The following is a 15617-nucleotide window of genomic DNA, read 5'->3' as shown; positions in this document are numbered from 1 at the left end:
AGCGGGCCAGTTAAGAGCTAATGTGGGGATCCCTCTGGAAAAGAGGGAATGTTGCAAGAGAAGTGACAGCAAAGAAATACTTCCTGAAAGAACTAATGAATTTATTACAGGGAAACTACGAACAGGTTATTACAGTCACTCAGCTCTGAACCCTCAGCTTCCCACTTCACTTGTACTGCAAAGGGAGTCAGTGGCTGCTTCAGCTGACTTCCCTTAGCTGCTAGTTTCCTGTCTGTTCAGAGCTCCTGCTGGCCCCAGGTCAACCACAATCTCCAAGCGCTTTACTGCTCCTAGCAATCTCTAGTGCTCTGCACTCAGATACAGTGGTGATGAGTGGCAATACAAACACTTTGGGAAGATTTTTACCCATGGAAGAGAAAAGTTCCCCAGATATTTGCTGCCTGGTCATCTGGGGGACACACACTCCCTCCTTCCCTCCCCGTCAACATTGTCTTTTCTTCCCTGTCCTCTTACTACGGACATCCACTGGCCAACGTGCATTACTGTCAGACAAGAACAATAAACAAAATCCTACTTCGATCTCAGTTTAAGAGTTTGCTAAACATACTGCTATGAACCTAACTAACTCCATATGTGTGACTACTAGTGCAGAGAACATGATCTCATTGTGCGAGAGGCCTTGGCTAACAACCCGCCTGTTTTCTGTTGAGAGACAATTTCATCCCTGGAGTAACTCCATTAAATGGATGAATTTGTCCCTTAACTACCTCATCACGCCATTATATTCCAGACCGACTCTTTTTCTTAAACATAATGGCTCCTTTAAGTACCTGCTACTTTGACCACAGCACTGATGCCAAAAATTGCTATAAATGTAGAAGGCCAAGCAAGTTATTCTTAAAGCAGAATTATTAAACTCTCCTCTTGCTTAATCCTTTATAAACATTTAGAGAAGAAAAATATGCTTTACTCCAGTATCGGACCTACTTTTCTGGTGAAAAATCTGTAAAATATTCCATTTCCAGATGCAAAGTATTACTGCGGTTTTATGATAGGACTAAGGAAAATAAGAGCAAAGATGTGTTTCATTTAATAGGATGCGTGGATGTTTTCTGAAATAGAGAATTTGGAGACAGAGGAGCACCACCTTCCCTCTGACCCTGACATATCAAAGAGTCATCTTCCATTCAGTCTGCCTGCCTAGGGTGTTTTGAAATGCAAGCCTTGTTCCAGGGGAGGCAGCATCTGGGATTTATCAATACTGCAGCACTTTATGTCCATAAATAGTTTCAGTTGTGTACCCAGCTACTGCTTTTGATAGCAACCTTGTGCAGCCACTCACAGACAGAATCTTGCTGAGTGGCTCTAGGTTTTATTCATCCCAGCCTTGTTCCAAAGCCCATTGCTGCAGACTGCCTTGATGTTATCAATATTTGACCAAGACAGAGTAAGGGGTACGAAAAACAACATCTCTGATTTGTGACCCACAGTTCTGTGTTGAGCACAGTTCTGTTACCTCTTTACTAGAAGATTACTTCTGCTGAGCAACCTATTTTGGTTGGTGTCCTGATATACTAGTAAACATATCCCAAACTATTAGGTCCTGGAAGTCTGGCATCTTCCTGCCTGCCCAGAGTTCTGTCCCTCCTGGAACACTCCGGGTTGCATGCAGGAATCATTCCACTGCAGTAAAAGAGAGTTGCAGAAGCCTAATCTGACCGACAATGGAATCTACGGCATGTTTGCTGGGCTACCACTCAGAATTCAAGGAGAAGTTGGCTGCAGGGACCAACTTCTCCCCCTTCCCCCCAAGAAACTAGAATAAAACTATGTTTAAAAGAAATTTGCATAAACATCTCCAGGCTTGTCTACACAAACAGTGCACAGCAATCTGGGATGCACAGCTACCTCACACTAGCCTGCTGCATGTTAACTGGACATGTGGACCCTGCTTCCAGCACTAACAGTTCCCTAGTAGGGCACTTTGACCCCGCTTTGAGATGGAAGTAGATCAAAGTATACTAGGGAACTGTTTAGTGCGCGGCATCAAGCTCTAGTTACTGTGCGGCAGGCAGGCTAGTGCAAGGTAGATTTACACCCCAGGTTCCCCACAAAGAAACTGTATTGGAATCCAAAGATTAACGGGTGGAATCCTGGCTCTACTGAAATCAAAAGCAAAACTCCCATTGACTTCAGTAGGACCAGGATTTCATCCCATGTCTCTGAAATAAATGGAGATTTATTCTTCCATCATTAATGCCACAATCCATGTCACCAGTGATGAGCTGCCAAAATCTTAACAACCGGTTCCCTCTTCCCCCCACGAGGGGATCGTGGCCAACCCCTGTCCCCCGGGACTCCTGCCCTGCCTCCTGGGACTCCTGCCCCATCCAACCCCCCGTGTTCCTTGAGGCCCCCTCCCCCCCCCCCGCCGGGACCCGTGCCGATCCACCCCTGTCCTCTGACTGCCCCCAGAACCGGGCAGGAGGGTCTTGTGGGCCACTGTAGTGGGTGCCCACCCCACCCAGCCCCTAAGAGCTAGAGGGACCTGCCGGGGGGGCGAGGTGGGGAGTCCCGGCGGTGCTTACCTGTGGCGGCTCCCGGGAAGCATCCAGCAGGTCCCTCTAGCTCCTAGAGGTGGGGTAGCATAGCTGGGGGGGAGCAGAAGAGTTGAACGCTCTAGCTTAATTTTTTTTTAAATGATTGAAATATTTAATATGATGTTTAATTTTAATTTTTTTATTCTGCCTCCCACCCCCCAAGTAAATGGATGTGGGGTGGGTCATTACTTTTTTTGTATGTGTATTTTTCAGTTCAGGCCTGGAGCTCTTGCCTGATGTTCAGTATGCCTTTGGGCTGCCATTCCACCCACAGTATGAAGAACACTTTACTCTGGAAGAAAAGAGCCTTTCCTTAAAAATAATGCAGTATATAGGCAACTTCATAAAATCTGGGTAAGTGAGTGACTTTAAAGTATTATCTACTATCTTGTGGGGTGGGGGTATATATTAAAAAGCAAATTTAGGGTCCAATTCTGCCCTTATTCAAAGAGTCTCCAGTCACAGGAGTAGGATCTATATAGATGTGTAAGACTTTGGCCAGTAGTGTTAGAAGGCTGTGGCCAAACCTGGATGCCTAAAATAGTCAGTCACCTACATAAAAATAGCCTAACTTTTAGCTGTGCTGAGCACGGACAAATTCCATTGAAATAAATAGGAGCAACCGGTGACTAAATCCAGTTTTAGGAGTTTAACTTTAGGCAGCTACGTCTGACTATAGCACCATAGGGTTAGAAGGGACCACAAGGGTCATTTTGGCCTGGAGTCCTTTTTCAGAAGCACAGGAAGTAGCTGTGCAAGCTTTGTCACACTGCCCTGTGAATATTTCTCTGCACTAGTCAGGTGGGCCCATTTCTGGGAGTGAGAAATATTAGTGAGATGCTTGTGTGGGGTCTCCACTTGGAAACTGCAACTTGCTGTGCCCCTTTTGAGAGTTTCAGAGGATTGTCTTGAGTCTGAAGCCTGCTGAGGTGGCCAGTGAACATGCTAGCCGTGATGGTGTTTGTGTGATGAATGGCTTGTCCAGTACAAATTGATCAGAGATCACCAGATGATCATGCCTAACATTTTTGCTAACCAGGCTTGAATTTGACTCAGTGTCCCAGAGGTGAAAAGCTCCAGTCCCTTGAGCCAGCCAATCCCCATTATACACTGTCCAGATTATAAACTGGTGATGTTTATGCCATTGTTTTCTAATAATCTTTTCTATTTCTTCATTCAGGAATCCAAACTATCCTCATAACTTCTCAAGAAAATTAACTGGAGCTGTGTCCCTATGGCCCATGTTCCTGTCACACGCTAATGGTGATAACTATAAGGAATTCACTGTTTCCTTGCCAAATCATAAAGGACTGAAAAGAGCAGAATGTTCCTTCTGGTCTGATTATATCAAAACTCTCAAAGTTTCTACAAGTAAGTAGATAATATTCTGTCACTTAATAGGGCTTGGAGCTTCAGTTTAAAGTCCTGTCCTTGCTATGGCCCTATCTACACCATAATTCCCTTTGTGCTAGCATATAGTTTTCACAGATGGCCTCTGCTAACGTGGTTGTGCTGATAGATGTGGTAATGGGATAATTTCTTTCTTTAAACTGATTTTTAAAACTTTTCTTGAGACTGCGGAATAGGGACTAAAGTTGAAACCATATCAACAACAACTGCATTAAGCACGTTGTCCCCCGTCTCCTGTCATGTATTCCCACAGTATTCTTGTCAGCAAGTTAAGGAAGTATGGGCTGGATGAATGCACCATAAGGTGGGTAGAAAGTTGGCTAGATTGTCAGGCTCAACGGGTAGTGATCAATGGCTCCATGTCTAGTTGGCAGCCGGTGTCAAGTGGAGTGCCCCAGGGGTTGGTCCTGGGGCCGGTTTTGTTCAATATCTTCATAAATGATCTGGAGGATGGTGTGGATTGCACTCTCAGCAAATTTTCGGATTATACTAAACTGGGAGGAGTGGTAGATACGCTGGAGGGCAGGGATAGGATACAGAGGGACCTAGACAAATTGGAGGATCGGGCCAAAAGGAATCTGATGAGGTTCAATAAGGATAAGTGCAGGGTCCTGCACTTAGGACGGAAGAACCCAATGCACAGCTACAGACTAGGGACCGAATGGCTAGGCAGCAGTTCTGCGGAAAAGGACCTAGCGGTGACAGTGGACGAGAAGCTGGATATGAGTCAGCAGTGTGCCCTTGTTGCCAAGAAGGCCAATGGCATTTTGGGATGTATAAGTAGGGGCATAGCGAGCAGATCGAGGGACGTGATCGTCCCCCTCTATTTGACATTGGTGAGGCCTCATCTGGAGTACTGTGTCCAGTTTTGGGCCCCACACTACAAGAAGGATGTGGATAAATTGGAGAGAGTCCAGCGAAGGGCAACAAAAATGATTAGGAGTCTGGAACACATGAGTTATGAGGAGAGGCTGAGGGAACTGGGATTGTTTAGTCTGCAGAAGAGAAGAATGAGGGGGGATTTGATAGCTGCTTTCAACTACCTGAGAGGTAGTTCCAGAGAGGATGGTTCTAGACTATTCTCAGTGGTGGAAGAGGACAGGACAAGGAGTAATGGTCTCAAGTTGCAGTGGGGGAGGTTCAGGTTGGATATTAGGAAAAACTTTTTCACTAGGAGGATGGTGAAACACTGGAATGCGTTGCCTAGGGAGGTGGTGGAATCTCCTTCCTTAGAAGTTTTTAAGGTCAGGCTTGACAAAGCCCTGGCTGGGATGATTTAATTGGGTGTGGGTCCTGCTTTTGAGCAGGGGGTTGGACTAGATGACCTCCTGAGGTCCCTTCCAACCCTGATATTCTATGATTCTATGTGGTCTACAATAAAGGTTTATTATAATAGTTACAAGAAAAAAAATTCTTGTCCACGTTGATCAGGGAAAACATAGCAGAGCCCTCTGTGCAACCATTGCTGGGTGCATTGTGAAAGTGAAACGTGAAAGCTAGTGATGCCCAGGTATGGAATATCCCCATCTTTTAACTAATGGGAGATGTTCAGATACTACAGTGATGAGGGTCATATATGTGGGCGGATGCATAGATAGGTGGGGGAAGGTAGGAGTGTGGGATAACCTCTCTGTAGTTAAGGTTGTAACCAGGCTTCCATTCTAAATCCAATTTTGGCTGCCTAACTCCTTCCAAAATCTTCAAATCAGAGTCCTTTCTCCTTCAAATTTCACTTGTGTGATCTAGAGGGAGAGAACACTGGTTTTTGGCCAAACTGGAGGTGAATTGGCCAAATCATTGGCCATAGGCGACCATAAACCAAAAAATAGGGTGTAATTAGCTTGTAGAACACTTTTCATGCTGCTTTGCTACTTTAACAGCTCCCCCAAAATGGTGTATCCTAGAAATATCAAATTGCAGTAATCAGTGTTTCTTCAGCAATATCTAGAGCTTGATCCTGCAAGACACTAAGTGCTCCTGTCAGGTGTTCCCATCTCCCATTGAAGTCAGTGCTCAGCACCTTCTAGAATCAAGCCTCCAGCATATAGAATCAGTTGAAGCTTTGTAGTTGCATGTATTTAAAGTTATTCATGACTGGGTTAGAAATGGCTGAACATACACACCGCTGAGCTGCTCTCTGTAATTTTACTTCCATGAAATAAATCTGAAATAATATAAAAAGTTCTCCACCTTGAAATAGGTGTTTCATTATGTGACCCAGACCATAGCACTGGGCAATGAAACATACTGTTTGTAGTTAGCATATGTTTGGAATAAATGTCTTATTATCTTTACTTGAAGATAATTTTTTGACACTCCTTCTATAAATAGTGCAAAGGATTATTTCATTACTAGCATTGCCATTGGCAGCATATTGAGAAAAGTCTGGGTCTGTTTCATTATAAATGACTTGTAACCAAAGCTGTATGAATGCTTCCAAGTTTGGTTTGAAACTGGTTTGCAAACTGTGTATGTAGGGAACAGTTCAAATGGGGTCAGGCAGATCACAGAATTTGAATTTCAACCAATGGAGTTTTCAGGGTTGAATTTCATAGTGAGCCCACACATATATTTTGTGTTCGGGTTCGTGATTGCTCCCATGGGTTTGCCTGGGGTTCACCAAAACCAAAATTGAGACGTGTAATGGAAAGTGCTAGATGGCTTTTTCCAGTGTCCATGTTACCGACTTGAAATTAACCGCAAACAAAAGCCATGGAATGTTTGTGGGTATCCAGAGATAGTTGCAAGGGCTTCAAATTCCATCTGCATGACAGGGTCCATTCCATTGAATAACACTATGATCCTACTCTCCCTCCTGCACAACAGGTAGATTTTGGGGCTCTAAGACTACAGTGAATGGAAGCTAGAAAAACTAGTACTGGGTATTTATTACAATTCAGGAAATTGCAGGTCCAATCATGCAGTCGCCCCGTATGAAATTCAAGCGTGGACTTTCCTCCTCCCCTTTCCCCCCCCAAAAAAAGGAAAACTGCGACAGAAGCTTACTTAGTATAGGACATGAATGAAACATGGTCTCAAGTTGCAGTGGGGGAGGTTTAGGTTGGATATTAGGAAAAACTTTTTCACTAGGAGGGTGGTGAAACACTGGAACGCGTTGCCTAGGGAGGTGGTGGAATCTCCTTCCTTAGAAGTTTTTAAGGTCAGGCTTGACAAAGCCCTGGCTGGGATGATTTAATTTGGGATGGGTCCTGCTTTTGAGCAGGGGGTTGGACTAGATGACCTCCTGAGGTCCCTTCCAACCCTGATATTCTATTATTCTATGATTCTACTGTATCTAAAAGGTATAATGGGAAGACTGTAGATGCCCCAGAATGTTTTGAGATGTGTGAGATTCTGGAAGGTAAGGGAAATGAATTTACAGTTTGGTAGGCCAGGCTCAAAGGAGCTTTAGGAGGAACTTGTTTTTTCACCGGGATGATTAGTGTATAGAATCAATTGGTTTAAACATCAATAGCAGGAAGCAAAAACAACTTTTTATAATCTTCTTACGGCAACCTCCACTTCTGACGCAGGAGGGTCAAGACTGCACCACGGAATTACTGCAAATGAAGGTTTACGTTCCAGTGACAGGTTTCAGAGTAACAGCCGTGTTAGTCTGTCTTTGCAAAAAGAAAAGGAGTACTTGTGGCACCTTAGAGACTAACCAATTTATTTGAGCATGAGCTTTCGTGAGCTACAGCTCACATCCGATGAAGTGAGCTGTAGCTCACGAAAGCTCATGCTCAAATAAATTGGTTAGTCTCTAAGGTGCCACAAGTACTCCTTTTCTTGTTCCAGTGACAGTTACTTAAAGCATGTTAACACCTTGATAATTAATTTTATCATTAAAGAATCTGTAATTTCTGCAATGCAGTCTGTGTGTGAGCTGCTAAATGCAAATTAGCTGACTGAGAGGTTTACATCTGTATAAAAATGTTATTAAAATGTCGTTGACGAAGCATATTGCTCTTAGCCCGCTGTGTTTAAATGCTGCCTCGATGAAAAAATATTCCATTTATTTTAATCCTATTTATATTGTGGTTTCAGGCAGAACAGCTATTGGCGCGCAATCCATGGAAAGCAGTCCCAGTGAAGAACCAGGTGCAGCGTTTAATTCTGAAGACCCACAGAGCCAGTCAGTGGAAGACAAGGCGGCTTACAGCAAATAGAATGTCACACTACATTTTAGATTGGTTAATCATGTCATTGTACATCTGTGTAACAGTATCACAGCACACAGGCACAGTTGCTTCCATTTCTGCAATATCTTTCCGAGCATGAAAGCGTAAGTTAGATACAGCAACGTTCAGTGTAAATGTATGTGCGTTATTAAGTGACACACAGCAAAGTAGTCTGTCAGCAATAATGTTAGGCCAAAAGAAACTGTATTTTATGATGTAAGTGTGCAATAAAACTGCAAAAAAAAAAAAAAAACCCAAACCCTAAAAGTCAGAATTTGTTACTTGCAACCCTAAAAAAGTCACTTAGTCAATGAAAGGAAACCTAATGGAGGATGCAATGCTGGTAGCAGTGCCGTGTACAAGGTCAGCATTTATACTGAAGCACCAAGAAGTCTCTGCAAAATAGACAAACCGACCGGGTATCTGTGTCCCTTTGGAGTCACCAAGGGGTACAGGGTGAATTGCTACCACCTCTTACAGTGCGAAGGAGCCATATCAATGCTCACCAGGGGAAACTCGCCCAAAGCCACTGGCTGCTGGCAACATGAACAGCTCACTCTGGTCTCAGCCAGCCCTGCCCTTTCCCTCTACAGGCCAGCAATTTGCACACCCCAACCCTTAGGCTGCCTAAGTAACTCCTTGGGGCAGAGCAGAGGTAACCTGTTGCTAAATCTATGGAGAGAGTTAGCTCCCAGAGTTATGCTCTGGCCGCAGGTTACAAGTCCCAACCTGTCTGTACATCCCACTTTGTATGCTCAAGTGACTGGTCCCTTGACTTCATAGTGCATACACATTTCCTGCCTCCATGGAAGCCATGCCTCCCAGTTCACGAGGTTCACCTCAGTTCACACAGCACTTTGTTGTTCCTTTAGAAAAAACACATAGAAATTTATCTCTTGTTAAGATCAGAAGGGACCATCATAATCATCTAGTCTGACCTGCTGCACATTGCAGGTCACAGAACCTCACCCACCCACTCCTGTAATAGACCCCTAATTGCTGGTTGAGTTACTGAAGTCCTCAGATCATGATTTAAAGACTTCAAGTCAGAGAATCCACCATTTACTCTAATTTAAACCTGTAAGTGACCCCATGCCTCATGCTGCAGAGGAAGGTGAAAAATCCCCAGGGTCTCACCAATCTGACCTGGGGCAAAATTCCTTCCTGACCCCAAATATGGCAGTCAGTTGGACCCTGAGCATGTGGGCAAGACCCACCAGCCAGACACCTGGGACAGAATTCTCTGTAGTAACTCAGAGCCCTCCTCTTATAGTGTCCCATCACTGGCCATTGGGGATATTTGTTGCTAGCAGTCACAGATGGGCCACATGCCATTGACAAAGATTCAAAAATAGAAGCAAGTAGAAGGATTGGAAACATATGCTTATAGATGTAAGAAATATCAAACACAGTCTAGAGCTTACACATATGAACAAATCTCTTTCCTGTCTGATAAGGTATTTCTCGCCCAGTGGTCAGTCCATACATCGCTTGTCCAGCAGAGAGAGCTGAGATCCACTTTCTTTGAGACATTCCCGCTGGAAGAGTGTTGCCGCCATAATGGGTGCTGTCTTGTGCCCTTACTCCTATTATACAGTTCAAGCCTTTTTGTCTCTCTTCATAACCTGGGTGTTGTGTTAACTTCAGTTCACCCCTGTGGTCGCCCTATCTAAGATCTTTGTCTTGGGCTCTTTTGTGCTTTGTAAAGGTCCAAGCCTGTCCTTTGTCTAGGCTGTCAACCCTCAGCTAGGCCGGGTCGAAAGATGTCAGTTGTTCTAACTCTGGACTGCGCTAGCTCTGAGAACCACCATGCCCTTGGAGATCAGTTTCACTTCCGGGAGCTTTGGAACACCATGTTCTACATGTTACTTAACTTGTAAAAGGATTTCTGTACATACATCTGACAGTAACCATAGCAACCAGTGAGTTCTCAGCTTTAAGCAAAGACCACACAGGGTTCCCTTCAGTGAAATCCCGTGAAGATGGTGATCACAGGAGAAACACGCCTGTCTAGGCATGGCTAGGCAAATCCCTGAGCATAGACTCGTAATTTGGTACTGCCCATCTGTTGCCACCACGGGATGCTTGGGACACAGTATCACATCTGATTTTGTTTTCTTTTTTCTTACTCATCCCATTACAAGCCGCCAGTAGGAATGTGATCCTGATGTGGCACATTGTAGAGAAGCAGGAAACTTGCAAACAGCAAGTTTATACAAAAAAATGGAGGTCCAAGAATAATGAAGTGATATAAGCATTGCCAGGGTGTGTTGTGTGTGGGAATCGAGAGGTATGCGCAGAGATTCATAGATTCTAAGGGCAGAAGACACAATTGTGACAATTTAGTCTCACCCACTGTATAACACAGGCTGTAGACCTTCCCCCCAAAGAATTCCTCAAGCAGATCATTTCCTAAAAGATCCAATTGTGATTTTAAAAATTTTCAATGATGGAAAATCCACCATGACCCACAGTAAGATGTTTCAAAAGCTAATTACTCTCACTGTTAAAAAATGTGTGCCTTATTGCTAGTCTGAATTTGAATAGCTTCAACTTCCAGTTATTCGATCACATTACCTCTTTCTCTGCAAGATTGAAGAGCCCATTATTAAATATTTGATCCCCATGTAGATATCTATAGAATATGTGAATATGTATCTACTGTGTCGGGGCAAGGCCAGCTGGCTATAGAAAAGTAGTGGGAGATAGATATATTAGCTCCAGGCTAAACAAATCCCTGGTACCAGGTTAAGTGAAATGGAAGCTGCTCCAGGTCAATTAAGACACGTGGGGCCAATTAAGAACTTTCCAGAAGGCAGGGAGAATGCTAGGTTGATTGGGACACCTGAAGCCAATCAAGGGCTGGCTGAAACTAGTTAAAAGCCTCCCAGTCAGTCAGTCAGGTGGGTGTGCATGTCAGGAGTTGTGGGAGGAAGTTGTGCCATTGGAGAGGCTGAGTAGTACACACCATATCAGGCACAAGGAAGGAGGCCCTGAGGTAAGGGTGAAGTGGAGCTTGAGGAAGTGAGGGCTGCTGTGGGGAAAGTAGCCCAGGGAATTGTACATGTCATGTTTCTAAAAGGTCAGCTACCATAGCTGTTGCTATTAGGGTCCCTGGGCTGGAGCCCGGAATAGAGGGTGGGCCTGGGCTCCTCCCCGACCTTTGCCCCCTGATTAATCACTGAGACTGGGAAAGGAACAGAGACTGTGCAAGGAAGGATAACTTCTCCTCACCTCCCTCGCTGGCTTATGATGAAAATGGCTCAGTAGACTGTGACCCTTGCCTCTAGAGAAAGAAGGGTTACGTAGAGGGTCACAGTGAGCCTCTGAGGCTAGCGAAATCCGCCAGGAAACGTGGGACCCACGGAGGCAAGGACAGAGCTTTGTCACACTACTATAGGTACACAAATCTATCACCTGTAAGTAATACAGTACACTGTCTTATTGAAAATTGGGTAAAATCCTGGCCTTATTGAAGTCAATGGCAAAACTCCCATTGACTCCAAAAAGGCCCAAGTTTCACCAGTGGCGTTGAAATGCATTAATAATAAAATTATCCATGAGGTTTTGTTTGCTGGCTGGGACTTTAGCCAGTGAATGAGCAATTAGAGCCATCTGCATGGATCTAGGTTTCCAAAGATTTTACTGAGGACAGCAATTCGCTATATAGCATTCCTGGATTAGAGATTAACATCCTGCTCAATAAGCAATCAAAACAATAACAGAAGAATCAAAAGATGTATTGCCTAATGATATAAGAAAAAGATACAAAGCGAGGGAAATGAGGTTATCATTTCTCGGTCTTATTTTATAGTGTGTGGCTAAATCATGTCAGAATGAAAAAAGATTAGAAAATTTATCAAATTAAGATCTGGGGTTTCATATTTTTAACTCAGCCAAGCATGCTCTGTTAACAGTGATTATGGAGACATCAATAGTGACTCGATGGTTCTGATTATATTTAATTTTTCACATAAAGTGTGATCTTGGAAATGTATCACGTAAAGATTTAATTGTTCAAAACTGTCCACATAATCTCAAGTAATCCCATATTATAGTTGGTGTGAGTGGAAAGATCTGATCCATATGTATATTATCTACTCGTCAGCAGTGTGGGGTTCATCCAGAGCTAAGCTTCAGTAGTTCATTATAACAAGAGGTGAGTTTAAATGAAAGCAGGTCCTTCTAGCTCCCTCACTAGATTTCCACTACTGTGACCTTCTTTGTTTTGCATGACAAGACTCTAAATATCAAAGATTTAAAGAACTCTTATTGTGAGTGACAATCTTGTTATTGGACAATAGCAGCCAACAAAATTTCTATTCTATTCTTTTTCCACTAAACAAATACGCAGTGACTTGTCTGAAACTTATTCAGCCTAAGTTTCACTTTGTATGGTGATTTTCCAACTTCTCATTCCAGAGATATGAGACACCTTCTCCCAGGCCAACTCTCAGCCCAGCCACCCGCTGTCTGGTTCTTAAAATGTTTAAATTCTGCAGACCACTGGGGAGATGCCTGTGGAGCAATGGTGACCTAGGGACTGTTGTTTGAGAACTTCTGCTGAATGCAGATCATGTAGTGCCACCTCCAGACTCAAATCATCACTTTGGAGAATAATGGCTCTTGGGAATGAAACAAAACACATTTGACAGCTAAGCCAACATTCCATAACTCCTGCTAAATGAAGAAGGATTCAAAAATGAGAAGGATAATGCATGGACATCACAGTAGTGAGAAAAATGCTTAATATGCAAATCTATAAAATCTCAAATATATTCTAAATGCAAGCCAGTAATGTTCTTTATCTATTGTATATGTTGGCTTATTTCATAGTCTCATTTTGGAACGAACAATTCTCCTAAACTTAAATAACCTCAATTTCTTTTTAAAACCCAAATCAACTAATAAAACATCTCAAAATACATACCCAATAAATTCCAGAAAGAAAAATGTCATACAACGCTCATCCTAGTTCTGCTCATGTGCACTTTGTAACACAGTAAACCCACTGTATTCAGCACCACAACATCATAAATACAGCTACAGTGTACAAAAGTTGACTATTCTTTATAAAACTTCACAATCACACCCAGCAACAGAACCACTAATCAGCTTCATTTATAGCTAGTTACAGATAACAACCTGAAGAAGAGCTTTGTGTAGCTCAGAAGCTTGGCCCATCCACCAATAGAAGTTGGTCCAATAAAATATATTAGCTGACCTACCTTGCCTCGGACAACAAACATGACAGGATCCATAATGAATTTGTTTTGTGAATAAGTAAATCATCTCCCCCCACTATTTGCCGAACACTAGCATGAGCCAAAATCCTGGATCCAACTCCCCTCTGCTCTTTGGGGGAAGTTTTGATTTAGATGCAAATGCCACAGCTTGAGCTCCAACCCTCCCAATCAGTCTTATCTACCCTGCGTGTTTGATCCATACACACGATCTGATTTCTAGGCCATGCCTCCTGATGTAACAGGCTCAACCTTCCATTTGGTAGAAAGACCATTTGTACGTATCAGATTTTGTAAAGCTTCTCGACATCATTAGTGGCTGAGTGCCCAAAAAATACTCTACATGCACTGGATTAAATGAATCAGTCCTATCACGCTCCAAACTTCTTTTGGTCCCCACACTCCCCTTCTATGTCTGCTTCTCCTTTCTATGTCCCACTACTATGCCACCCACCTGTGCCCCTTCATACCACCCGCCATGTCCCCAGTCCTTTCCATCCTCCATGCCTTTCTTTTGCCCTCTGGTCCCTTCCCAGACAGTGGAGAGTGCCGTTTCATACCAGTTCACCAAATACACCACCCACTGCATTTCCCTCCCAGCCCTCTACCCCACCTCTCCATGTCCCCTTTTCCATTCCCGCCTGGACTTTTGACCCCAAACACCGTTGAAGTCAGGATGAGCATTACCATTGACTGATATGGCAGCAGAATTGGTTCTATGGTTTCCAGTCTTTAAGAGTATGTCTACTTGGCAAAAAAAAACAAACCCAAACCCCCACAGTAGCACATCTCAGCGTGCACGTCTCCAGAATCAGGCTTGTGCTACAGCAGTGTAGACATTCCAACTCAGGCTGGAGCTTGGGCTCTGAAACCCTGCTCCATCCCGAGCCAGAATGTCCACACAGCTATTTTTAGTGCCATAGTGTGAGCCAAGTCTGTAGACTCTCTGCCGTGGGGGATGGATGGTTTTGCTATATAAATGTACCCATGGATAGTACAGTGTAGCTCATTACTGTAGTGGTAGGCCTGATTTTGCCCCCCCTACATAGGAGGAGCAGTAATTAACTCCACAGTAGCCCTAGTGAGATCAGTAGCAGAGTGTGCAGCATAAGATATTGCTTCCCTGAGTAGTAGAGATCATCAGATTTCAATTTGAAATTGATCAGAGACTAAAACACCCCACAGACATAACATGACCAGAAAAGAAAAAACATCTACAACTTATCAAAAGTGAAACCTGCCTTGAAACTTACCCCCCAACTATGAGAAATTTCATCTGAAGAGCATATTTGACAGACAAGTTATCCAGGCTTTGGGTACATGAGGCTGGGTTGTACCTGCATTTTATGTTTTTGACTGTTAGGGCGTGGCACATCCTGTGATACATTTGTATGGAAGATGCTAGGCAACGGTAAAGCATATTGGGAAAGATTCCATTATGGAAAGCCAGCGAAGGTGCTGATTTCTTTCCCTGGGCCAAATGGCAGCTGTAATGGCTTTCATTGTAGCTGCTCTCCAGCAATTGTGCTGTATTAAAGACATAGCCTCGGTATCCTTTGTAACTTGCACAGCAGAGACTTATGCAGTAGTAACTGTGGAGGTATGTGCCACTGCTCTCCCACCAGCCCTGCTCCTCCCCACAGGCAACATAATGAAAGGCAAACCTCACCACAGAGAACCTGCAAAGCCATAGATCTCCTTCCTGGTTCTGATCTGTTCTTTTGAGCAGAGAGCATGTCAGAGCAGGGATCCTAAAAAAGATTTACAATTCGGGCAGAGAGAGAAGCCAGTTTTTAAAAGAGTTAGAGATTAACCAACAACTTTAACTTTTTTTTTCCCCACGGCACTGATTTCATCCAAACCCCAGATGATCTGACTCCCTGAACATGCACGCTTGGTTCCTCTTTAGCGACACCCAGTCATGCTGATGTGAGCGCCACCTCCCTGTTTTCTAGCTGCCTCAGTCCAGGCTTTCAGGGAATTTCTGGGAAAAGACCTTTCTACCCTAGCAGTGCAAGAACTCAGCAAACCTCAGATGAGATCCGATGTGCTGCTACGGAGAGTTAAAGATGGTTTAAGTTTTTCATCAGAGTCCCTGCCAAATGGCTTACTCAGAAGTTTAGCAGCCTAGCTGTATGGTTGGGTGTGGAAAATACCACGCTCCACAGCACAGCTTGACTCATTATGAAAGCTGGTATGTGTTATTGTTTTAAGCATATCCC

At 43.8% G+C, this 15617-nt stretch overlaps 1 protein-coding gene across 1 annotated transcript in view; it reads left to right on the top strand.

Moving 5' to 3' along the window:
* The window catches only part of TG (thyroglobulin), a 208697-nt gene extending 200286 nt beyond the window's left edge, over positions 1 to 8411 (top strand). Inside the window, exons 46-48 of the mRNA XM_048841675.2 lie at positions 2775 to 2915; positions 3742 to 3932; positions 8019 to 8411. Of these exons, the coding sequence (XP_048697632.2) occupies positions 2775 to 2915; positions 3742 to 3932; positions 8019 to 8140 (454 nt within the window). The 3' untranslated portion in view covers positions 8141 to 8411. The remainder of the gene's footprint in view (positions 1 to 2774; positions 2916 to 3741; positions 3933 to 8018) is intronic.
* The last annotated feature ends 7206 nt before the right edge of the window (positions 8412 to 15617 follow it).

Source organism: Caretta caretta, chromosome 2 (assembly GCF_965140235.1).
Source record: "Caretta caretta isolate rCarCar2 chromosome 2, rCarCar1.hap1, whole genome shotgun sequence".
NCBI lineage: Eukaryota > Metazoa > Chordata > Testudines > Cheloniidae > Caretta > Caretta caretta.
The sequence above is the reverse complement of the archived record's forward strand: the minus strand, read 5'-3'. Positions and strand labels throughout refer to the sequence as shown.